The sequence below is a fragment of the Apodemus sylvaticus genome, chromosome 16 (assembly GCF_947179515.1).
Source record: "Apodemus sylvaticus chromosome 16, mApoSyl1.1, whole genome shotgun sequence".
Classification (NCBI taxonomy): Eukaryota; Metazoa; Chordata; class Mammalia; order Rodentia; family Muridae; genus Apodemus; species Apodemus sylvaticus.
Genome location: NC_067487.1, coordinates 38,268,744 through 38,291,914, shown reverse-complemented (window position 1 = coordinate 38,291,914; position 23,171 = coordinate 38,268,744). Strand labels below are relative to the sequence as shown.

Genomic DNA, 23,171 nt, shown 5'->3' with positions numbered 1-23,171 from the left:
TAAAAAATCACTAAGAGTTTGCAACTAAAAAATGAATAAATAAATAAATAAATAAATAAATCTTTTTAAAAAAAAAGAAGTAAGTTTTCATTTTTACAATGTTACAGTGTTGCAATGATATTCTTTTAAACCCTTCTTAGAGATATCTACTGAAATATTTTTGGATGAAATAACTGGTGAGTAAGCCATGACTTCAAGACAGAAAAGGAGATGGCATCCTATCAGGGAGTTAGACAACACAGCTTGGGCCTGAAGCATTTCTAACATCATAAAATAGACAGACTACTTTCTGGCCTGTCCACCAGATGTGCAATGGTATGACAGTGCACAGCACATCCAAATTAACTGTGTGACCCAGTATCACAGAGCCCACAGCCCTCCTGGAGACCAACACTGACCAATCAGGACGTCAGGGCTACCAGGAGTTGCACAGTAGAACTATTGCTGGGAACCCTAATTGTAGAGGACAGCTTTCAAATAAAAGTCACCATGATCGGATACTGCCTTTGCCCACAGTTTTCTTGCAGTATACAAAACAAAAACACACGTTGTCTTTTTCTCCTCTGATCTTACATGGGTGAATTTTTCACTACCCACCTGTGGGGAGAGTGGACCGTGCCACCAGACTGAAGAACTTAGCAGGCCCAGACCCAGGGGAATCTCAAAATTGAAAACAGCAGGCATGGGGGCCAGCTCCCTGCCAAGCTTCACTTGTTCTGGAACTGTAACTACGACACCCCACTGAGAGGGCCATGACAGTCACATAGGAACAGCACCTGAAGTCCTTCCCCATGCAAATTGAACATCCCTAACGTCTCAGACTGAGCCAAAGAAAGCATTTACCTCTGGTTCCCACCCTACTCCCAAAATGTTTATGAGGTCCCTCCCTATCTACAGGAAATAAAGTTCACAAGTTATGTTACCAAGAATCATCTGAAAGTGGCTGTTTTATTGAGCTGTAACACTTTGGGAAAGAGTTTTCTCTCCTGAAACATTCATCTCTGGACCTGGGATCTACCCAGCAGGCTGGGGGCACCACTGAGGCTCCCAGCTGACTGCAGCTAAATGTTTTCTTTCACTGTCAATCTTACAGCGGCTGTGGTTCTCGGTTGCTTACTGCAGCTTGCTGCAGCCCACCACCACTGCCGCCACTGGCTTCTGGGTCCTCAGAGGAAGACACCTGGAGACCCCTATCATGGACTGCATTCTGCCTTCCCTGAACGGCCATAACACCCCCAGTAGCAAGGTAGATGGGCTGCCTAACACCCACCAATTCCCTACCACAGACTTTGGATTTACTCTAAATAAGAAAAATATGGGGACTGGAAAATTAGTTCCAAAGTTTACTAGCACTGGATGCTTTTCCAGAGGATACTAACCCTACTATCCACATGTAGGCTCACAGTGTTTTGTAACTTCAGTTCCAGGGGACCACCTTGAGTGCTGCATGCACGTCACATAGACATACATACAAGCTAAACATCTATACACATAACCTTTCTATTTAATAAAAGAAACACATCAAAGTTTTACAAAGAGAGACATCCATGGTGTGGTGGTTTGTATATGCTTGGCCCAGAGAGTGGCACTATTTAGACAGTCTTACTAAGTAACCAGTCCTATTTAAGGTCAGCTTGACAAAAGCCAGAGAGTCATTTGGGAAAACTTTATTTTTGTTTTTTTGTTTGTTTGTTTGTTTTTGTTTGTTTTGTTTTGTTTGAGACAGTGTTTCTCTGTATAGCCCTGGCTGTCCTGGAACTAACTCTGTAGACCAGGCTGGCCTCTAACTCAGAAATCCACCTGCCTCTGCCTCCCAAGGGCTGGGATTAAAGGCGTGCACCACCACTCCCTAGCTTTGGGAAAACTTTAAACAGGACAAAAATGTCTCCATCTTGTGTCAGCTGAAGCCATCTTTGGCTAACCCCTGCCCTGAAAAGTACCATGGGAAATTATCCAACCCTGTTCTAGAAACTCAGAATCAAAATGCCCCCAGCTAGCTGCATGTTCTTGGCTTCTGTTAAACTGCTTGCTTGCTTCCTCCAACAGTTGCGAATCAGGATATTGTTTTCTGTGTCTTTTGTCTCTAAACACTTCCTATTATATCATTTGAGGCTGCCCTGTGAGAAATGTTTTTCTCCAGGCAGGTATCAGCAGGCTCAATACAGACTCTCAATTTGAACTTTGGTTATGCTGAGTGCTATTTGGGGCTTTACCCCATAACAAGAGGGACTTTCAATTGGGAAACTGCCTTCACCAGATTATCTGTAGACAAGCCTGCCTGTGGTGCATTTTTTTGACTGAGGGTTGATGTGGGAGGACCTAGCTCACTGTGTGCAGTGCCACCCTAGGAAACTATAAGGAAAGAGGCAGAGCAAGCCATGAGGAGCAAGCCAGTGAGCAGCATCCCTCCAAGGCTTCTGCATCACTTCCTCCTTCGTTGATAAACTGTGATGCGGAAGTGGAAGTGAAAACCCTTTCCTCCCCAAGTTCCTTATGGCCTTGTTTTTTTGTTTGTTTGGTTGATTGGTTGATTTTTTGTTTTTTGTCTCAACAACAGAAAAGCTAAGAGAGCTCAAGCTGGCTTCAAACTCCGGTTCTCCTGTCTTTGCTTCCCTGGTCCTGAAACCACACATCTATGCCAAAATTCTCAGCACAGGATTTCCATTCCATGTTCTTTGTTTGTTTTTTCGCTTGTTTTATTGTTGTTTTATTCATCACAAAGAGCTCCAGAGACTCAGAAAAGTAAAAGTGAGGCAGCTTATTTTACAATCTTGCACAGTCTGGGGCCAAGTCAGACAAATGCAGGAGACAACTTGCGCACAGATAAGTTGTTATAGCCCAGAAGAGGTCCCTTCCTCCTTCACAGCAGGGGTAGAGTGTTCTCAGGCCATCTGCTCCAGATGTTTGTCTGTTTCTCAACCCACATGATGTGTGGCTTAATTTACATATTTTACATTGTAAGGCTTCTCAGGGCCATAAACTTTATGTCCAAGAGTCATCAAGCAAGCTTGACTCAGTCTTTTTGTGTGTGTGTGTGTGTGTGTGTGTGTGTGTGTGTGTCTGTGTGTGTGTGTGTGTGTGTTTGGGTGGGAGTAGCTAGACTAGCTAAGGCCAGCAGGGCCTAGACTTGAGTGAGCTGGCTTAGGTGTTCTGAGAACATTTTATTTTACTTCTTACATTTATCATTCTAAAAGACAGAATTTACAAGCAAAATTAAATGCTCACATATATTGTCCACTATTTTCTTTTTTCATCTTTACAATAATCATGAGATTAAATACTCTGATATAGCTCAGCAGGTAAAATTTGTAACAGTCTCTATAAAGTTGTCTGCTGGCCTCCACATACATGTGCCATGCATATGCATATGCATATGCTCCATAAGCTCTCTCCAACAAGACGTATACCCTTTGTAAATTCATCTTAATCTTTTCAATTAACTCTAAAATTAAAAACCCACTAACGCATTTCTGATTTCAAACCATTAAACTAGTAATATCAGGACCTCTAATGAGGTAAATTTTCTTAACTATTATATAAAGAATGAAACATACACAAATCAGTACCAAGGTTAATGTAAAAGGATACGTTTTATTGAATATTCATTATTTCTGTGTGTAAGGGTAAAGTCTTATTGGGCATGGATTTGGGGGCTATTACATTAGCAAGTTGATTTAACTGGACCAATGCTGCAGAGAACCTGCTCAGTGGCTGCTAATAAACCCATGACCCAGGGACCTCTGAAGCAGCTTTTCTTCAACAGAGATAAGCTGAGCTCCACGTTTTCATTGTTTTACAAGTACCCAGTAACTCCACTCTTCACACATCTGGCTATCAGACATACTCCTGGGTTCAAACCCTACATCATCCAATCGTGAGGTTGGGGCTCAGTAAGTTCATGTACCCTTAGATGCTATTCTTTCCTTACCTTGCATTTATGATTTGACAGTTTCATACATGTATACAATGATCATATCCCCCTCCTGTTCAGCCTGACCCACACACTTTCCTGCTCTTTTGGAGGGTTAGTTGTTGGTGTGGTTTGGTCTTGGTAACCCCACTGAGTGCAATTAATAATGCCTGCTGGAGTACTGACAGATCTCTTTGGTTTGATGTTAGGTCTTTTGTCCCCAGATAGAGGCTCATTATGTACCCTGGCTGACCTAGAACTTGCTGTCATTGTTCTGTAGACCAGACTGGCCTCAAACAGAGATTTGCCTGTCTGTCTGTCTCTCTGTCTCTCCCTCCCTCCCTCCTTCCCTCCCCCTCTTCCTCTCCCTCCCTCTTTTTGATTTTTCGAAGACAGGGTTTCTCTGTGTAGCCCTGGCTGTCGTGAAACTCACTCTGTAGACCAGGCTGGCCTCAAACTCAGAAATCCACCTGCCTCTGCCTCCCAAGTGCTGGGATTACAGGTGTGCGCCACCATGCCCAGCTCTGTCTACTTCTCTTGAGTTGGCATGACACAACCCTCCCATACTAAACCCTGTAGGTGTGTGCCACCTTGCCCAGCAGATCCTGCTTTTAACGACTTTCATAGTTTCCACACTCAGATACTTTGCACTTACAACTTTGCATAATTTTTTCATTTTGCTACTTTTATTAGTCTTTCACTGAAACTTTTCTTCAGATTGTTATATGAGAATAAGTTAAGCAAAGACCATACTTCCTAGATCTCTAGAGTATGTTCTTTAACGTCTCCCTGCTCTTGGGTGGAAGGCCTTGGCCTGTGAAGGCCTGGTCTGGGATGATTTAGCTTGAGTGGGTCTCGATTGAAAAGGCTTAGATTGAGACTGATGGGGTGTATGTGCCTTGAACTGAGTAGATTGGGATGGGGAGGGCTTAGCTTGGGAGGCCTGGGAGTGGGTAGGTTTCGCCTGGGAAGGATGCACATGAGTGGGGTTAGCATGAGAGGGATTCTGATGAGAGGGTTTAGCATGGGAGGAATGGAGATGATGGAGGTTAGCTTGAGAGGCCTGAGATTGGGTGGGTTTAGCATGGGAAGGCTGGGAGTGAGTGGGTTTAGCATGAGAAGGCTGGGAGTGGGTGGGTTTAGCATGGGAAGGCTGGGAGTGGGTGGGTTTAGCATGGGAAGGATGCACATGAGTGGGGTTAGCATGAGAGGGATTCTGATGAAGGGGTTTAGCTTCAGAGGGCTGGGAGCGAGACAATTTTTTCTGAGAAGGCACAGGTTGAAATGGCTTAGGCTGGAAGTGTTTGCTCTGGAACTTGGGTTGATGGGAGCTGGACTGGGAGGTAGACGAAAGTTTACTCCCAGATATGGATTGAGACCCTGGTTTGAAAGCTAGAACTGAAGGCCTTCCCTGCATTGTTTGTTGGGCTCCTTGATGAGAAATGGGTATTACCCGTTCTTGAATGACTCCTGCTGGCTGACAGGGCTGAGGGTGAGGATATTTAACATGGGACAGTGTCCTTATAGCTTTTCCAGCTGCTTTAGTCAGCTGCATTGCCTGGGCACAGGATTTCTCAGGCTGTGGCTTCCCTGCAGTTTTTGTTGCTTGTGAGGCAGGAGAACGTCCGTGACCTACATGAGAGACCACTGTCCCAGACCTCTGAAGAGTTCTCGATGTCTGCCTGCTCTCGGGATGGGTCCATACATGAGAAGTCTGTCTCTGTGATTTCCCAAACGGTCCATTCAAGTGACACTGTTGAGAAGTTGCTGAACATTTTGTGACTCTTCTCCTTGAAGATAATCTCCAGGGTTGGAAGGATTTAATACCAAAGTTTTGACCTCTGCTGTGAACACCTGCGTTCTCCTGGGGGAATGGAAAGAACCAGTCTGCTGTGCTCTGAGCACTCTGCTGTAATCTAAAGTGGGCGCTTATCAGCGAGGGGGCTCTCAAGGAAACATGGTAAAAGTTACTTCCACCTGTAACAGGCAAGGGACATGGGTGTGCTAGATCAGGCATGAATACTGGAGTCTGATGGAAGAGCACAGCATTCTGACTGTCCTCACAGTGAGCTCCAGGCTCTTTGATTGGCTCCTGAGTTTGGCTCTCAGGTGGGCATTGTGTCTGACTACGTGGTTGTTGGTCCACTCCGTCCATTGTTCTGGGGGAAACTGGAGCATCTTGAGTAACTTCAAAGTCTTGGTCTACCTGAATCCCCAGCTCCCTGGCCAGAGAGGCCATCTCTTCAAGGGACACACATCTGAGTGGAAAGGACATTACTTCCTGGAGGGCAGCTTGAAGGGCCTCCACAGTCTTCCTTCCATCCCCAGCTTCCTCTGCTTCCCAAAACAGTAGCTGTGATGGCTTCAGTTTTAGAACCCTTTGGACAACCTGAGCCTCTTCAGTCTCCTTGGCCTGGGGACTGAGGACGAAGTAGCATCTTTCAATGGTGTCTTCTCCTAAGAACATTAGCAAGTCCCATTCCTTCTCACCAAGGCAATCTGTGAAAAAGAACAGAGCGGAGGAAACTTCCACCAGAAAACCAAATTGCATCCAAAAGCTTTCTAGAGCTCCACGAAGGTTGGCCACAGCCACCGGTTTCTGGAAACCACGTGGGCTCTCTTTTAGCTCCTTGTTGTCAGGAAAACACCATGTCACTTCCACCAGGCCATCAGAAATTTGCCGAGGAAGCACAGGAACAGACGGATCCCTGTGGAGGAAAACTTTGTGTGGTTTCTGTTGAGAGGAGCTGAGCAGTGTGTTAAGAATTCTGGACTTGGAGAAGCTGCAGTGTCCTAGTCGCACAAAAGAGATGACAGGCATCTTCATGAGACTCAAAAATGAATCTGTTTCCCTGGAGGGCCCTGCTGAGGACTGCGCTGCGTTCTGCTTTAAGTCCCCCATGGCCGCCATCATTAAGACGCTTTTGTTGTTCTCTGCATCTGGCAGTAGCAGGGGAAGAGCAAACTGGCACTGGTACATATTTGACATGACATCACGCTGCAAAGAGCTGTCTGCACAAAGCATGCAGGCACAGAGGACATCCAGGGGGTTGATGGTTTGTGTGTCTCCGATGCCTAACTTCTCTATTCCAGCCAGCAATTCTTCCTTGTTCTCTTCATCCGCCATCTTGTGCCTAAGGATAAAATCTCTGGCTGTCAAGTCTAAAGCCTGAACCTTCATCAGGAAATTCCAAGCCAAGTCTCCTGGGGTCTTGGGCGTCCACTCACATCCTCGGTCTATGGAAAACTGCTTTACAAAATCTGGAAGAAGCTTTCTGCTTCTATCCATGTTCAAGCAGGATAGGACATGTCGAAATACTCTTTTTCTTTCTGTAAAGGAGAAAGTACCATTATTGCCTTATTCCCTTCCCTTAAAAATACATAGCTGACAATTCCATTGCATAACATCAGGTATAAGACTCAGTCTTGGGATATAGCTTCTTCGGGACAGTGCTCACCTAAACTATATGAAGCCATGTGTTTGATCCCTAGCACCGCACAAAAACAAACAAACAGAAACAGGAGTAATAGCGTGGGCCAATAATCTCAGTGCTTGGGAAGTAGAAGTAGAGGTATCTGGAGTTCAAAGGCATTCTTGGCTATAGTCAGTGTGAGGCCAGCCTGGGCTACATAAGATCCTGTCTCAAAGGGGAAAAAGTGGGAGGAGGGGTGGCGGGCTCTTGAGCCATGTTTGCCAGAGTCCTCTATAGAGTCTATTCTGTATTTTCACCTCACACAAAAAAACCTTTTTAGTGTGGTGCGCACACAGGCGCGCGCGCGCGCTCTCTCGAGTGCATGTGTGTGTGTGTGTGTGTGTGTTTGTGTGTGCCTGCGTGAGTGCGTGAGTGAGTGTGTGTGAGTGTGTGCGCGCGCACGCGCGCGCGCGCATGCACATGCATGCATGATATATATATGTGCATATGAGTGTTTGTGTACACCTGCATGAGTGTGTGTGTGTGTATATGTGTGTATGTGTGTGTGCGTGTGTGCACGCCTGTGTGAGTGTGTGCATGCATGTGTGTGTGTATGTATGAGTGTGTATTTGTATGTACCTGCGTAAGTGAGTGCATGCGTGTGTGCGTGCATGTGTATGTGTATGTGTATGAGTGTTTGTGTGTGCCTGCGTGAGTGCGTGCGTGTGTGTGTGTGTGTGTGTGTGTATGTGTGTATATGTATGTGTATAAGTGTGTTTGTGTGCGCCTGTGTGAGTGTGTACATGTGTGTGTGTATGTGTGTATGAGTGTGTGTGCCTGCGTGAGTGAATGCATGCGTGTGTGCATGTATGTGTATGTGTATGTGAGTGTGTTTGTGTGCGACTGCGTGAGTGCATTCATGAGTGTGTGTGTGCGCATACGCGCATACATGCATGTGTGTATGTGTGTGTATATGTGTGTGTATGAGTGTTTGTGTGCACCTGCATGTGTGTGTGTATATGTGTGTGTATGAGTGTGTGTTTGTGTGCTCCTGTGTGAGTGCGTGCGTGTGTGTGTGTGTGTGTGTGTGTGTGTGTGTACATGCCACGGCATGATGTGAGAGTCAAAGTACAACATTCAAGAGTTGGTTCACTCCAAGTCGCCTTGCCTACTCTACTTTCATTGTTAACAAATCTATACTTTCAGTACTCAAAAAAAAAAAAAAGTTTGCACACATAAGTGCCTCTTTGTCAGGACAGTGATCTATGGACCAGATCCAGACATCCTGAGACCCTAACTGTACACTGTAAGTTCCTCTACTGATGATCTCCACCTCCATGGTTAAAATTACAAAACCCAATTTCTTTTTGGTTATAAAGCCATTAAAATTACCAAGGTTCCTTAAGCTGAAAACAAAAGGCAATGTCTAAATGACTACTGGCTGGAGATGTAGACCAGGCCATAGGATACTTGTCTGCCATGCACACAGACAGTTTCCATCAGCAGCATGAAATACAACCATGTATGGTGGTAGATCATGCCTGTAGTCCTAGAACTTCAGAGGTGAAGGCCGGAGGATCAGAAGCTCAGTAATCCTCAGGTTCATGATGACTTAAAGGCTACCCTGGGTGTCAGGGGAATCTGTCTCTGGATCTGAAGCCCCTGCCTAGGAAGGTGTTTATGGCTGGATTACGGACCTGGTCAAAAGCACATAGCTGGGGAGAACATGGTATTCTGACGTGCTAAACGAACATGTCGTCAAACTGCCTCCTGATGTAGATTTACAGCCACACACTAGTGGTACCATCAGCCTTGGTCAGAAAAGCCTCCTTCTGTAGCACCTACTTAATACAGAGTCCCACAGCTGGCCCAGGCATTGAGAGTATGTGACTAGTAAGTGCTTCGCACTTAAAAGAACATCCCTTCCATGTCTTCCAATGCATAGGGAACATCATGGGAGAAGGAACAGATGGAGACACTGTCTGCAACACATCGCGCTCATGAGCTCAGAGCCGTCCACACGGAAATGTGCCTGTTGGCATTGTCGGTAGTGGCTGCGGGAAGCTACTGGCAGTTGGTGGTTGCTAGGCGGTGAGTCTTTGGTATAGCACCAAACCGCCCATGTCCCAGTGTTCAGTGCACACTGATGCCCTAAAGGTGCTCCTGGACAACTCAATGGGTCACAAGACCAGAGGACCTGATAGACTTGTTGGGTCCAGGAGAGGCTTGTGGTATGGAAACATAGAAGGGGGTGAACGTGGCCAGAATACATAATCTAACATACAAAAATGAAATTCTCAATAAACAGATTAACTAAAAACAGAAAAAAAAATGAATGTTATTCCCCTAATGCATGATGGGAAGTGACTACAGAAATCAGGAAGCTGATAATCGGTGTTCATGTCTGCTCACGTGGACAACGTCCACGTGTAAGACTCGGCATCTGCAACTCAAGAAGCTGCAGGACAGAAGTGTTTGGGAAAATATTATGTTTATTCTGAACACAATGACTTTTTCGGAGACATAACCACAGTTCCCTGAAAAATAACTATTTACATAGTCTATATTTTGTTAGTATGAGTGTTCTAGAAGCTTGGAGGAAGAAGGGAAGACGGAGAGAAGACAGTTAATGGGTACTGGAGTGCAATAGGTAAGAATAACTTCTAGGCCAGGGAGACGGCCCAGTCAGTAAAGGCTCCTTCTGCCCAGCCTAGGACCTGAGGTGGATCCCTGAGACTCACATGGAGAAAGCAGAGAAGCAACTCCTGAGAGCTGACCTCTAACCTCCAGGCCTCTCCCAACACACACATACACACACACACAAACACACAAATAAATAAGTAAATGATGTAACTTAAAAGCTAGGTATGCACATAAAAAGGAAGAGTAACTTCTAATACTTTGTATCACAGTAAGACAGCTTTGGTGGAGAACAATTAATTGTTCTAGATCAGCTAATATAGAGAGCTATTTTATTTTGTGTTTGCTTTGAGAAGGGACTTCGTTAGCCCAGGCTGACATCAAACTCCCAGTCTTCCCTTCCTGGTCTCCAGAGCGCTGGCATTACCTACATGTCCCCTATACCCAAGGAGGCTTCTGTATGCTCCCAAAGAAATCATGTTTGGGCCAAGAGATATGCCAATCAATCTTAACTGACTATTACACGCTGTTCATATTTATTGAAATGTTAAACTTATATTCCAGAAATACATGTAATTACCATTTATCAGTTAAACTTAAAATGTAATAAAATATAAAGAAAATGTGTAGAGTTTGCATACAAGTATCAAGTCTGTTTCTCTCTCCTTTCAATGTTTTTGGGACAGGTTTTCAGTCTTAGCCCTGACTAGCCTGGAACTCAGCCTATGCCTCATGTTAGGCTCAAATTCCCAGTGTTCCTCTTGCCCCAGACTCTGAGCGCTAGGATTTCAGGCATGAGCCACCAGGTCTAGTGCACTATGACATTTTAAATAAGGGGTTGGGGTATCCACAGATTTTGGTAGCCAGATGAGTTCCTCGAATCTGTTTCCCTCAGATACTTTTTCTACTACACTGTCTCCCACTTCCCCAGACCTGAGAACTCCTTCGTTCAATACGCCCCCACCAGGAGAAAGTCAACTGGTTTCTGATTGGCTGATTTGCCCTATCATGTCCCCTGCCCACTATGTCATAGCACCTTCTTGGTCCACTGATAAGTTGATACACACTGTCTCCATACCTTCAGCGCTTTTCTCCTCTTCCAGTGAGATGGAGGTCTCTGAAGCATCATCGTCATCGTAGCCGCAACTGTCTTCACTGGAGAAGCCCATGGTTTCCTCATTCTCACACTCCTCTTCATTATCATATACAAAGCACTGTGGGTCACTGCCACCTCCTCCCTCCAAAACAGTCTTGACATCTTCGGGGTAGCCTAGGTACTCGTAATGTTCCCCCTCTTCCAAGTACAGCGAATCATCTGGCTCCTCGTATCTCTGCCCTTCACTTAAGAAGGTGATACTCGCTGGAATCTCGTACTCAACAGTTTGTACTGACTGTGGAGCCGGGACTCCCGATGTACCACACCCTTCCTCGTCCTCCCAGGAGGATACTGCAGGGACCCTGTGGCTATCTTCCAAGTCGGTGAAGAGCTCCGGAGCTCCGAGATCTGAGAGCTCTGCTATCTCTGGGGTTTTTGTTCCAAGAGAAAAGGGATCTTTCGAATCCCTGATCACCCCCACAGTCTCCTCGGTTCCCCGCCGCAGGACTTCTGAAAAGAAAGCATATCATTATTGCTTCTGCTTTTCCAATGTAACGATTTTAAATTACCTGACCTGACGGCTCTCATCTCCAAAGCATCGCCCTTTCATGTTGTTTCCTTTTCCTTCTTTCTTTCAGACAAAACCTGTTGTCTGTGTTGACTGAGCTGGCCCAAACTCTCGAGCTCAAATAGATTCCTGCCTCAGCCCTCCTGTAGCTAAGGCTACAGGAATGCAACCGATCGTCTTTATTTCACTCGATGATCGATCAAATGTCTACTATATTAAATCAGTAGTAACAAATCGGCTGACATGGCAAATAAGGAGAATGAAACGTATTTGTTATGAACAGTATTTAATTATACACGATGCTGCCCGCAGTCAGATTTCTTTGGGCCATTGCTAAGGAAATCTGGTCCCAGTAATTCCTAATGAGTGAGACAATTCCTGTATTCTAGATATAGTAAAAGTAAAAACCATCTTAGGCCATCTTTTAGATTACTTTTTTTAAAAAAAGAGCTACAACTCCCTCTAGTGATCATTTCCTGAATTGCTAAACAATACAGTAGAATAGTGACCCTTCCCCCCATGTCATGAGTTATCTTTTGTTTTTTCGGTTTTTGTTTTTTGTTTTTGTTTTTTTTATTTATTTAGGGATTTTTTCCGAGACAGGGTTTCTCTGTATAGCTCTGACTGTACTTGAACTCACTCTGTAGACCAGGCTGGCCTTGAACTCAGAAATCCCCCTGCCTCTGCCTCCCAAGTGCTGGGATTACAGGCGTGCGCCGCCTCGGCCACCACCGCCACCATCCAGCCTATGAGCTGTCTTTTTTAATATGTCATTTTTTTATACATTTTTTAAATTTATTTTATGTTAGTACACTGTAGCTGTAGCTGTCTTCAGATACACCAGAAGAGGGCATCTGATCCCGTTACAAATGGTTGAGAGCCACCATGTGGTTGCTGGGATTTGAACTCAGGACCTCTGGAAGAGCAGTGAGTGCTCTGAACTGCTGAGCCATCTCTCCAGTCCAGCATGTCATTTTTTTAAGATGCTATAAATTTTTATTAGTTCTTAGCCAAGCGTGGTGACGCACACCTGTAATCCCAGCACTTGGGAGCAGAGGTAGGTGGATTTCTAATTTCGAAGCCAGCCTGGTCTACAGAGTGAGTTCCAGGACAGCCAGGGCTACACAGAGAAACCCTGTCTCTAAAAAACAAAACAAACAAACAAAAAACCTTTATTATTAATCAAATGGAGAAACTATACTTCTCAAAACTACAGTTCTTATCACAGACGACAGGAAGCTGCTGATCTTCCAACGGGTTCATTTAAAACGGTTTTCCCTGAACCTTCAGAGTGGCTAGCCAAAGGTCTCTGGGGATGTAAACATCTCCAAACTTACTCACACCAACAGGAAAGCCCTAGATGGTGCCGGTATAAACAATGCGCTCTTTTCAAACCCCCGGCCGAAGCCACACGCATCGGATGATAGCTCAAAAGCATCTGGAGCACTGTGATGATCACAGCAGCTGAAGCTCAGTGAGGATCACAGCAGCTGGAGCACGGTGATGATCAGCCACTACCGGGCTCCGCAGCAGTGAGCTCCACTGTTCCCTGCTTCAGAAACTACACCCATTCTGTTTCACATTTCACTAGAAATCGTCTCAGGAAGTCAAATCCAAACAACCTGCAACAATTCTTTTTCTCTTCTAGAAAACCTGCGTCCTCACCCCCTGCTTCAAACTAAAAATTCAACTTACCGTGCTTTAGGCCCAGGATGGAAGCTGAGTCCGGAAAGGCATTAAACAAACACCTGAGGAAACAACAACAGCTGTCCTCGCCTTTCTTCTGGATCAAAATTAACAGCTTCCGACTTTTCTTCAGGGGATCTGTAATTTCCTCTAGCGTCTCATACTCCTCCTCAGAAATCAGGCTCCGAGAGGTTAACGTGTCCAAGATAGAGTCAGGATCTTGTTGGAGGACACTGAGCAACTTTGTTCGGTGCTTTTCTATAATTTCTGAGGAAGCACCCTCTGTAGCCATTGCTTCCTGCAAACCAGGAAATGAATCAAGTCGTTCTGGCAGGTAAAGAAATCTAGGTTAAGAAAGAAAGACAGAAATCCTACTTAGCAAAGATAAAATATCTGCAGTTAGAGAGGGCAGGAAGGAACAAACTCAGGAAGGGAAGTCAGCAGGGAGCCCCTCTGTCTGTGGTTTCCTGTTGTTAATCCTCTCTCTCTCTCTCTCTCTCTCTCTCTCTCTCTCTCTCTCTCTCTGTGTGTGTGTGTGTGTGTGTGTGTGTGTGTGTGTGTGTGTGCACTTGCTGAGGACAAAATCCAAGGTCTCATGCTGTCCTGCTACTGAACCTTATTCTCCTTATGCTCTTTTTGAAGGCTACATTTCGCTAGCGCTGGACAGTGGTATGTGGAACATACCACAAAGGGTGGCACACACCTAGGATCCCAGCATTCAGAAGGCAAAGGCAGGAAAATCACAATCACTGCAATTTCGTGGCTGGCTAGAGCACACAGTGTGCTCTAGACCATCCAGGACCACACAGTTAGACCCACTCTCGACAAAACAAAACACAGAAGATGAAGAGAGCCTAGGGACTTCCCCCTCGAAGTTTCCCTTGAGCTTCTAATTGGGTCAGGTATTCCTGCTCTGGGCCCTCTCCTATGATGTTATAAATGTAAACCAACTGATTTGTGGAGAGTCATCTTCAAAATGCAGGTAAAAAATAGAGTTGGATAAAAATTTTAACCATCTAACCTTCACTCTAGCAATCCCACTTTGGGATATTTAGGAGCTGGAGAGACGGCTTAGCAGGAAGAACCCTTGTTGCTCTGCCAGAAGACCTGGGTTCCATTGCCAGCACTCACAGGTGGTGGTTCACAACCATCCATGAATCCAGTTCCAAGAGATCCAAATCCTCTCTGACCTCCATGGCACCAGGCACACACACGGCACACATTTATACACATAAACTAAAAATTCATACATATAACAAAATTAAAATAAATCTAAAAATATTTAAAGACGATATTAGATATATGCCAAAAATATACATATAAAATATCTACTCCAAATGTATAATAGCAGAAAAGCAAAAATATCCTAAATTTCCATAAACCAGACATCTGTGAAATAAATGATAACAATAAAATGCCAAAGAACTATTAAACTGTTAAAAGATTTTACTAATTCATGACACATCATGTAGGTGCTTGGAACTGAACCCCGAGTCCCTGGGAGAGTAGCCACTTAAGAACACTTTCCAAACTGCTGAGCCATCTCCCCAGCCTCCTGCTAGACTGTTTAAAAGGATAAAGTAGGACCTAATAGTGATGATAAGCACATTATATTATTTTGGAAAATAGCAAGTAACCAATCCTATTTAAAAAAAAAAACTGGGCAAGATAATATATGCCTTTAAGCCCAGCTCTGGGAGGCAGAGGCAGGCAGTTCAAGGCCAGCCTGATCTACATAGAAAACTCCAGACCACCCGGGGGATATATAGTATGATAGATAGATAGATAGATAGATAGATAGATACATACATACATACATACATACATACATAGAGCATCATCTCAAAAGTAGGCAAACAAACAAGCAAACAAGGAAAGCAAAGCAGTATATAAGCAGGCGTGGTAGTAGTGGTGCTGGTGGTGGTGGTGGTGGTGGTGGTGGTGGTGGTGGTGGTGGTGCACACCTTTAACCTCTGGGGAAGGCAGAAGCAGAGGGACTCTGTGAATTGAAGTCTGCTCTACTTACCAAGTTTCAGGATCACTACAGTAGCATAGTGAGACCTTGTCTCAGATAAACAAAACAAAAACAGTATGTGCACAGATATGTTTATTGCACGTAGAGCAAATATTTTTATAAGAAGATAATTATAGCCGGGCAGTGGTGGCACACGCCTGTGATCCCAGCACTCTGGGAGGCAGAGGCAGGCGGATTTCTGAGTTCGAGGCCAGCCTGGTCTACAGAGGGAGTTCCAGGACAGCCAGAGATACACAGAGAAACCCTGTCTCGAAAAACCAAAAAAAGAAAAGAAAAAAGGCCGAGCAGTATGGCACATGCCTTTAATCCCAGCACTTGGGCAGCAGAGGCAGGCAGATTTTTGAGTTGAGGCCAGCCTGGTCTACAGAGTGAGTTCCAGGACAGCCAGGGCTACACAGAGAAACCCTGTCTCAAAAAAAAAAGATTTATTTCTAGGTGCAGAGTCTTTTTTTTTTCCTCAAAGAGCTTTTTTCATTCTTTAAAGTTTTATTTGGTTGGCAATTTATAATCTCATGTTATATATACTTATAATCCATGACGATGTTCGATATATAAATCCAGAGTGTGGGCAGACTGAATCAAGGTAATTAACATAGCCAACGCCTTGCTTATTACTTATGCTTCCTGTCTAGCTTCAAGATTGTGTCCTCTGACTGCTCCCCAGTTTCTGATGCTCACACGCTTAAAGAGGTTTCTCTGCTCTGTGTCTTAGGCAGTGTTTGATTGCTGTGTAGAGACACCATGACCACAGCAACTTATAAAATAAAGCATTTAATCGGGTCTTGCAGCTTCAGAAGTTTAGTCTATTGTCAACATCAAGGGGAGCATGGCAGCATGCAGGCAGACATGGTGCTAACGTAGCTGAGAGTTCTAGAGCCAGATCTGCAAGTGGCCAAAGAGACACTAGGGTCTACCTTGTGTTTTTGAAACCCCAAAGGCAGCAAACCCCCAGTGATACACTTTGTCCAACAGAGGCCACACTGCCCAATCCCTCTTAAGTAGTGTCACTCTCTGAAGAGCAAGCATTCAGATATGATGGTGAGGCCCCATTTCTGAAGACAATACTTACTACTGCTATCGAACATAGAGAAGTCGAGCTGGTGCCCAACCAGAAGCTTCACCCGCACTGACTTCATATTCGTGGCACTGGATGAGCTTTGCACACGAGCAGAGGTGAGAGCCACTGTCAACACCACTCGGCCTCACAGCCTGTGAGCGAGCACAGTAACTGCTGGAGAGATATGCTGGTACAATACTGGTGGCAGAGATGGGAGTAACCACCTTTCTGATGGGATTTAAAGCCCACTCCATGAGATGGTACCATACCTGACACTGCTTGGATGGCCAAGAACCTGAGACTAGATAAGTCATGGGCTTAGGGGGAAAAATCTACCTCTTTTATTCTGCTAAAAGATCATAGGAATAGAATGGTTCCTAATGACATGTTGGTATCAACCCATAGTTGAGTGCCTGGCTCAGCCCACAGCAGAGAGACTTCTTGCTGTAGTTGGGAACTAACAGAGACCCACAGCTGGATGATGTGCAGAGAACGAGAGATTTTGGTGCACACCAACCTAACTGGGATGTCCTCAACATACCCTTCCCTCCTATCAAGGCTTGGTGGACCTATCTGGAAGGGGAGATGAAAAGATTGCAAGTACCAGAAGTGACAGATGACTTGGAGGGAACAGTATCTTTCAGACTCAATAGGACTGAGGCACGTGTGACCTCACGGAGGCTGGGACAGCACCTACAAGCCTTGCATAGATTCAAGCCAGAAGGGCCCTAGCACTAAGAGAGGGAAGCGGGTGTGCTTACAAAGGTTTTCTCCAGTGGACTCTCACTGAGTATATCAACATTTCAGGGCTGGCCAGTGCCCAGGGCTTTTTGGTCTTTTCTTTGTTTATTTTGATTTTCATTTGTGTGGTTTTGTGGCATGACTGGGGGATGGTAGAGGAGGGCTTTGTTTCTTGTTTGTCCTTCTGTTTTTACAGAAAGAGAAAAAGAACATAAACTTGGATAGGTAGAGAGTTGGTAAGAATATGAGAGAAATCGGAAGAAGAAAACAACAGGACCAAAAGACATCACATTAAAATATTTTTCAGTTAAAAAAATGTATTTCTTCAAAAAGGAAGGAGGAGGAGGGAAACAGAAATTCCAATCTACTGCCAACTGTTGTTGGTCAAAACTTGGTGAATTTTAGTCAGGTGGTAGTAGTGGTGGTGCAGGCCTTCAATCCCAGCACTTGCGAGGCAGAGGCTGGTGGATTTCTGAACTGGAGGCCAACCTAGTCAACACAGTAAGTTCCAGGACAGCCAGGGCTACACAGAGAAATATTGTCAGAGAGAGACAGAGAGAGACAGAGAGAGAGAGAGACAGAGAGAGAGAGAGAGAGAGAGAGAGAGAGAGAGAGAGAGAGAGAGAGAGACCACGAAAATTCTTACCAGGACCATAAATGCAGGACTTTTGGATTAACCTGATTAACCTGGTCTCTATAGCTGCCAAAAAAGAAAAATGATAGAGGGTAAGTACCTAGGCTTTAAAAAGTCTCTTGGCCGGGCGGTGGTGGCGCACGCCTATAATCCCAGCACTCTGGGAGGCAGAGGCAGGTGGATTTCTGAGTTCGAGGCCAGCCTGGTCTACAGAGTGAGTTTCGAGGCCAGCCTGGTCTACAGAGTGAGTTCCAGGACAGCCAGGGCTACACAGAGAAACTCTGCCTCGAAAAACTGAAAATAAAAAAATAAAATAAAATAAAATAAAAAAATAAAAAGTCTCTTAATCTGGGGCTGCAGAGATGGCTCAGTGGTTAAGAGCACTGACTGCTCTTCCAGAGGTCTGGAGTTTAATTCCCAGCAACCATCTATAATGGGATCTGATGCCCTCTTCTGCTGTGTCTACAGACAATCACAGGGTACTTATATACATAATAAATAAATCCTTTTAAAAAAAGTGTTGATCTGAAGTTGGGCATGGTGCACACTCCTTTAATCCCTTGGCTCCAGAAGCAGAGGCAGACCGGCCTCTAGAGCTCTCCCCCAGCCCCGTCTTCAGAGTTAGTTCTGGGCCAGCCAATGACAGACACTTTGTCTCTAGAAAACAAAACCCAAATGGCCCACTCTGTCTCAGAAGCTGTCTGACCCCACACGGTGTGGTAGCACAGTACTGCGTGCCAGCACCTGGAAGGGCGAGGCAGGAAGAGTTTGACATCAGCCTGGGCAACATAAACCCTGTCTTTAGAATGTAAAGGAGAACAAAAGAGAAAAAGTAATGTTCTGCTGCTGCTGACCTGCCTAAACTTAGCAGTTGGGTGGAAGCCTGGAAACACTAGGGGGCCTCCTAGACGCCTCTGGAAACACTAGGGGGCCTCCTAGACTCCTCTGGAAACACTAGGGGGACTCCTAGACGCCTCTGGAAACACTAGGGGGACTCCTAGACGCCTCTGGAGCATGAATTTCAGGACAAAAACTGATGTGGTTTCCAGCACACCAAAAAGAACTATCTCACATTAGGGAGAAGAAAAAGATACTACACTGTCTGATGCCTTCAGCTGTAGTCATGCTTGTCTTTGGGTAAAAACAGTGACATTGTGCCTCCCGGGAAGGGAGGGGAGGGGAGGGGGACTCCTTGCTGGGTAATGCCCAGCCTACCCTTTCTTCATTACTCTTATTTTTCATAGTCCATGCTGTAGACAGGATGACTCCATCCCAAAAGAGCTGCTTAGTACTCATAACATGTGTCTAGTTACATGATAAATAATAAGGTTTCAGATTAGCTAACCTTGAGATGGAGAAATTATCTAGGTGGGGTGGATGTAGTCACAAGGGGTCTTAAAAGTAGAAGGATGCGCGGGGCGGTGGTGGCGCACACCTGTAATCCCAGCACTCTGGGAGGCAGAGGCAGGCGGATTTCTGAGTTCAAGGCCAGCCTGGTCTATAAGATTTTTAAATGTGCAATACAATTTATCTGTAGGTACAATAACCCAAGAGGACGTCTAGATTTTATTTCCCATAACTGTAAGTTTGCACCCATTGACTAAATCTGTGTCGCTTCATGCCACTAAACCTATAGCAACTCTTCCAGTCTCCTGAGACTTATAGTTCAGTCCAACCATTTGAAGCTTGTTTTCTTTCTCTGGGGTGTGTCCTGTCTCCTCCCTCCTCTGATTTCAGTTTACTACTTATGAGTGGAAAGGATTATACATTTTCCTCTCTTATTCCCCGCCCCTAGAAGAGACTGGTACAATTTGCTAACATTCAGAAAGAAAAAAGAAAAAAGCTTCTTTAGCGTGCTTTGTTCTGCTGTCAGCTATCTAAGATTTTGGGATGTGATAGACCAGCGATTCTCACATTTGTTTATAAAGTATGTAGATATGACCGAGATTATTTCCCCTATTCATCCATGTTCGTACTATATTCTTCATGTTTCGTACTGGGATCGCGGACAGACAGATGCATCAGTGTTAATCAAGGCAGTCTAGGGTCACTAATTTCAAAATGATCCATAAAACCGTTTGACAGGACAGACTTCCACGCCTAAAGGTTCAGATTTCCTGATGGACGGCGGCGCGCTGGAAACTGTTATTTAACAAGTTCCGCGTGTGATTCCTTCTGTGGGATCAACCCGCCTCTGAATTAATTACTACCGCGTGAAAACAGGTCGGCCTGAGTCAGAAGCTAAGCTCCTACCCTCACCGGGCCACTTCGGGACTCCATACTCCTAACTCTCCGGAAAGGCAAGCGAGCGGCCAAACAGAAACGAACCTGGGAAGGCGGGCTTTCCCGGGTCGGGATCCCAGTCCCAGCCGCTCACTGCACAAACCGCCAGGGGCGCCGCCACGGCCACGCACAGGGTGTCCGACTCCCCTCGAGCCTCAAGCCGGGAACCCAGACCGGACTGCAAACACCGCAGCGGACCGGGACGGCGGCTGAAACGCTCTCAACCGAGGCGCTTCCGCAGCCCGGGAGGGTGGAGCCACAGGCGCCAGCCACGCCCCCTCCCTGTGGGCAGCCCAGTTGGTTTCCTGCCTCTCTCGTCCGGACTACACCACCGTACCGGAGGCCTGATAGTGCTGCACCGCGCCCACCGGAAGTAGTTTACCGGGCGGAAGCTTAGCCACAGGAAGTAGCAGGCGTACTTTCTCTTCCGGTCTCTTTGGCCTCGCCGGTAGAAGCAAGATGGTGAGTCTCGATTCTGGGCTCTGTAAATCTCTTTCCATCCTTCTTCCCTGGGCTCGCCTGCCCGTTGCCGGTGCGTGGGTGGCAAGGTTCCGAGTGAGGGGAGCTGATGGGCGAGGAGACGGCACGCTGCGGCTTGCAGGAACTAGAAGGATGGCTGTTCCGTGGAGAGCCGAGCCCACGGTCCTAGCGCCGCTGTGGGTCTCTCCGGGGTTTGGGGGAACCGTAGCATGGCTGCCCTGCTTAGGACAGATTTGGGAACATTGGTCCCCAACCGCCGAGAAACTGGGTGCTTGGTGGCCGTACCTGGGACTGAGAGGCGGGCAGGATGTGGTCATCGTTAACGCTTAGAGCCAAGGCGGCTTCAGAGCACTTAGGTCCGTGCGGAGTGGTAGATCATTAGATCGTGTGGATAACCGGGAGTGAAGTTAAGTATCTACTACCCCGTTTCGTTACGTCGCGATCGGTGCTCGTTTCCGAGGGAATGCCAGCGTACACCGAGAAGTCAGATTTCAAAGTTGCTTGTCCGTGTCTTTGAACGTGCAGACGAAAGGAACGTCATCCTTTGGAAAGCGTCGCAATAAGACGCACACGCTGTGCCGCCGCTGTGGCTCCAAGGCCTACCACCTTCAGAAGTCGACTTGTGGCAAATGTGGCTACCCTGCCAAGCGCAAGAGAAAGTGTAAGTAGTGTGACCTGCGGGCCGGTTTTACCTTGACCTGAGGTAGGGATGGAATGCAAAACACAGTTGGTACTCCACAGAACTTTGGGGGTCGGTATGTTGGTTAAGCGGTTAAAACATAGTAGTGACACTACTGAGAAATAATGGCTGACGGTGGATGCTTGGGGAAAACATTCAGAGTCGTATTTTTTTTCTTTTTTATTAGATAACTGGAGTGCCAAGGCTAAGAGACGAAACACTACCGGGACCGGTCGGATGAGGCACCTAAAGATTGTCTACCGCAGATTCAGGTACAGTTTTGTTTTAGTGTCGGTGGTCCTGGGGCGGGTAGGATGAGAATTTTCCTGTTTACTTGTAACTTTACACTCTTGGTGAATGCAGGGAGTGGTACTAGGGTTTGTTTTTTGCCTGAAAAAATACTAGACACAAGACTGTCTATGGGAGTGGGAGGCAGCTTGCCTGGCTCAGCCTGAGCTAACTTCCCTCCAGTGTGCTAAGCTGTTCTGGGTCGCTAGTCATCAGTCATAATACAGATGGGGCTTTTTGGAGACTGGGCCTTTGGAATTCCTTAAAAACACAGAATTCCCAGCCCCCTTTTAGACTTGCTGTGGAGTCTGTACTTGACAGTTGCTGCTGTGTTTGTATAGTGGACTTGCTGTGGAGTGGTTTGCTAGTGTTTGGTAGGCTAGTGGCATGCTTTAAGTCCGATTAACCTTTATGTGCTTGGTATCACTCATCTTCCTAAGCTAGTTCTGTGTAGAGATGAGTGTTAGTTACCATTTAGACTTGTCGGTTAAGCACCTTCAAAGATTCTGTTAAACTTGGCCAGTGTTTCCTGTTACTAAAGGAAAGCTGCCAGGACCTGTCCCCTATAGCATAAGGAGTAACTCCATACATACATTAGTTCTTGTGGAAACTGAGAAAATGAGCCCAAAATGGATGAGACAGTTAACTGTAATATAATGTGGGTGTCTTGATTGGGGTAAAATAATAGCTTATCAATGATGTCCTAAAAAATAAATGTCTGAACATATGAATGCTATAATGATTTCAGCATTTAACTGAGATAAGCTCATTAAGGTGTGTTTGATGAATTTGGAAGTAGTGTTTTGATATTGCATTAACTTTTTTATCTTTAACATGGCACAGACATGGATTCCGTGAAGGAACAACGCCTAAACCCAAGAGGGCCGCTGTGGCAGCGTCCAGTTCATCTTGAGGATTTCAATCAGTCATAAAATAAATGTTCTGGTTTCAAAAACTCTGTGGTGTTCTAAGGTATTTTGATGTCCGTTCAGCGTTCGGTTATATGATTGCTTTAGAATCCTGCACTTCCCAGCATGCTGAGAGCTGGTGTGTAAGGTTAGTCCTGTGGGTGCGAGGGTTGGTGGCTGCTGTGTGAATTCTCTTGGGAAAGAAAGCCTGAGCCTGCCTTGGTCCCCATGGTGTTTGCTTGGTCTTGGCCATGGAGTGGGTAAGTGATGAGCTGAGTGGGCAGCCGTGCCAGGGACGAGGATGGTGACAGAATATCAACGCCTGCAGTGCCTTACGCTTGCAGTCTGCACGGGGCTTGGACAAACCATGGAGGCCTGCACAGCTGAGCTCTTACTCATCCTGAAGTTTCCAATTTTTAGCTTTTTCCAATTTACTTAAATAAAAGCAAAGCAAGATTTTAAAAAAAAAAACCTTTATTCCCAGTACTTGGTGGCAGGTGGATCTGTGAGATGGAAATCAAACCAGAGCCACGCGGTAAACCTTTCTTTCGTTTTTTGGTTTTTTGAGACAGGATTTAGCCCTGGCTGTCCTTGAACTCACTCTGTAGACCAGGCTGACCTCAAACTCAGAAATCCACCTGCCTCTGCCTCCCAAGTGCTGGGATTAAAGGTGTGGGTCACCACTGCCTGTCTTTTTTTTTTTTTTTTTTTTAAGTGCTGTTTATTTGTATGTAAGCAGCTAATGTAAATGTT

General features: G+C 45.7%; 2 protein-coding genes and 1 non-coding gene across 7 annotated transcripts; 2 read left to right on the top strand and 1 right to left on the bottom strand.

Moving 5' to 3' along the window:
• Nucleotides 1-3,571: 3,571 nt before the first annotated feature.
• Nucleotides 3,572-20,313, bottom strand: Card6 (caspase recruitment domain family member 6). 5 transcript variants are annotated; one of them, XM_052159602.1, is made up of 6 exons: nucleotides 20,109-20,313; nucleotides 17,793-17,846; nucleotides 16,418-16,557; nucleotides 13,323-13,657; nucleotides 11,042-11,569; nucleotides 3,572-7,240 (listed from the first exon to the last, which is right to left on the bottom strand). In XM_052159602.1, the coding sequence occupies exons 4-6, from the start codon at nucleotides 13,603-13,605 to the stop codon at nucleotides 4,689-4,691; spliced, it is 3,363 nt and encodes a 1,120-aa protein (XP_052015562.1). In that variant the 5' UTR covers nucleotides 13,606-13,657; nucleotides 16,418-16,557; nucleotides 17,793-17,846; nucleotides 20,109-20,313; the 3' UTR covers nucleotides 3,572-4,688. The 5 variants fall into 5 exon arrangements, with proteins under 5 accessions (XP_052015562.1, XP_052015560.1, XP_052015561.1 ...); XM_052159600.1 differs by lacking the exon at nucleotides 16,418-16,557; XM_052159601.1 differs by lacking the exons at nucleotides 16,418-16,557; nucleotides 17,793-17,846.
• Nucleotides 20,314-20,408: 95 nt separating this feature from the next.
• Nucleotides 20,409-22,468, top strand: Rpl37 (ribosomal protein L37). Its single transcript, XM_052159605.1, has 4 exons — nucleotides 20,409-20,525; nucleotides 21,069-21,204; nucleotides 21,410-21,494; nucleotides 22,354-22,468. Exons 1-4 carry the CDS (start codon nucleotides 20,523-20,525, stop codon nucleotides 22,421-22,423), a joined length of 294 nt encoding a protein of 97 aa, XP_052015565.1. The 5' UTR covers nucleotides 20,409-20,522; the 3' UTR covers nucleotides 22,424-22,468.
• Nucleotides 22,197-22,277, top strand: LOC127667164 (small nucleolar RNA SNORD72). Its single transcript, XR_007973811.1, has one exon. It is a non-coding gene; the product is annotated as a small nucleolar RNA SNORD72 (small nucleolar RNA).
• Nucleotides 22,469-23,171: the final 703 nt, after the last annotated feature.

Bases quoted from the DNA above. Each gene is read 5' to 3' on its own strand.
- Rpl37 (XM_052159605.1), top strand. The intron at 21,205-21,409 runs GTAAGTAGTGTG...CTTTTTTATTAG, and splicing joins TGCCAAGCGCAAGAGAAAGT to ATAACTGGAGTGCCAAGGCT. The intron at 21,495-22,353 runs GTACAGTTTTGT...AACATGGCACAG, and splicing joins ATTGTCTACCGCAGATTCAG to ACATGGATTCCGTGAAGGAA.
- Card6 (XM_052159602.1), bottom strand. From the start codon at position 13,605: ATGGCTACAGAGGGTGCTTCCTCAGAAATTATAGAAAAGCACCGAACA. The intron at 11,570-13,322 runs GTAAGTTGAATT...CTTTCTTTTCAG, and splicing joins CATCCTGGGCCTAAAGCACG to AAGTCCTGCGGCGGGGAACC. The intron at 7,241-11,041 runs GTATGGAGACAG...TCTCCTTTACAG, and splicing joins AGAGGAGAAAAGCGCTGAAG to AAAGAAAAAGAGTATTTCGA.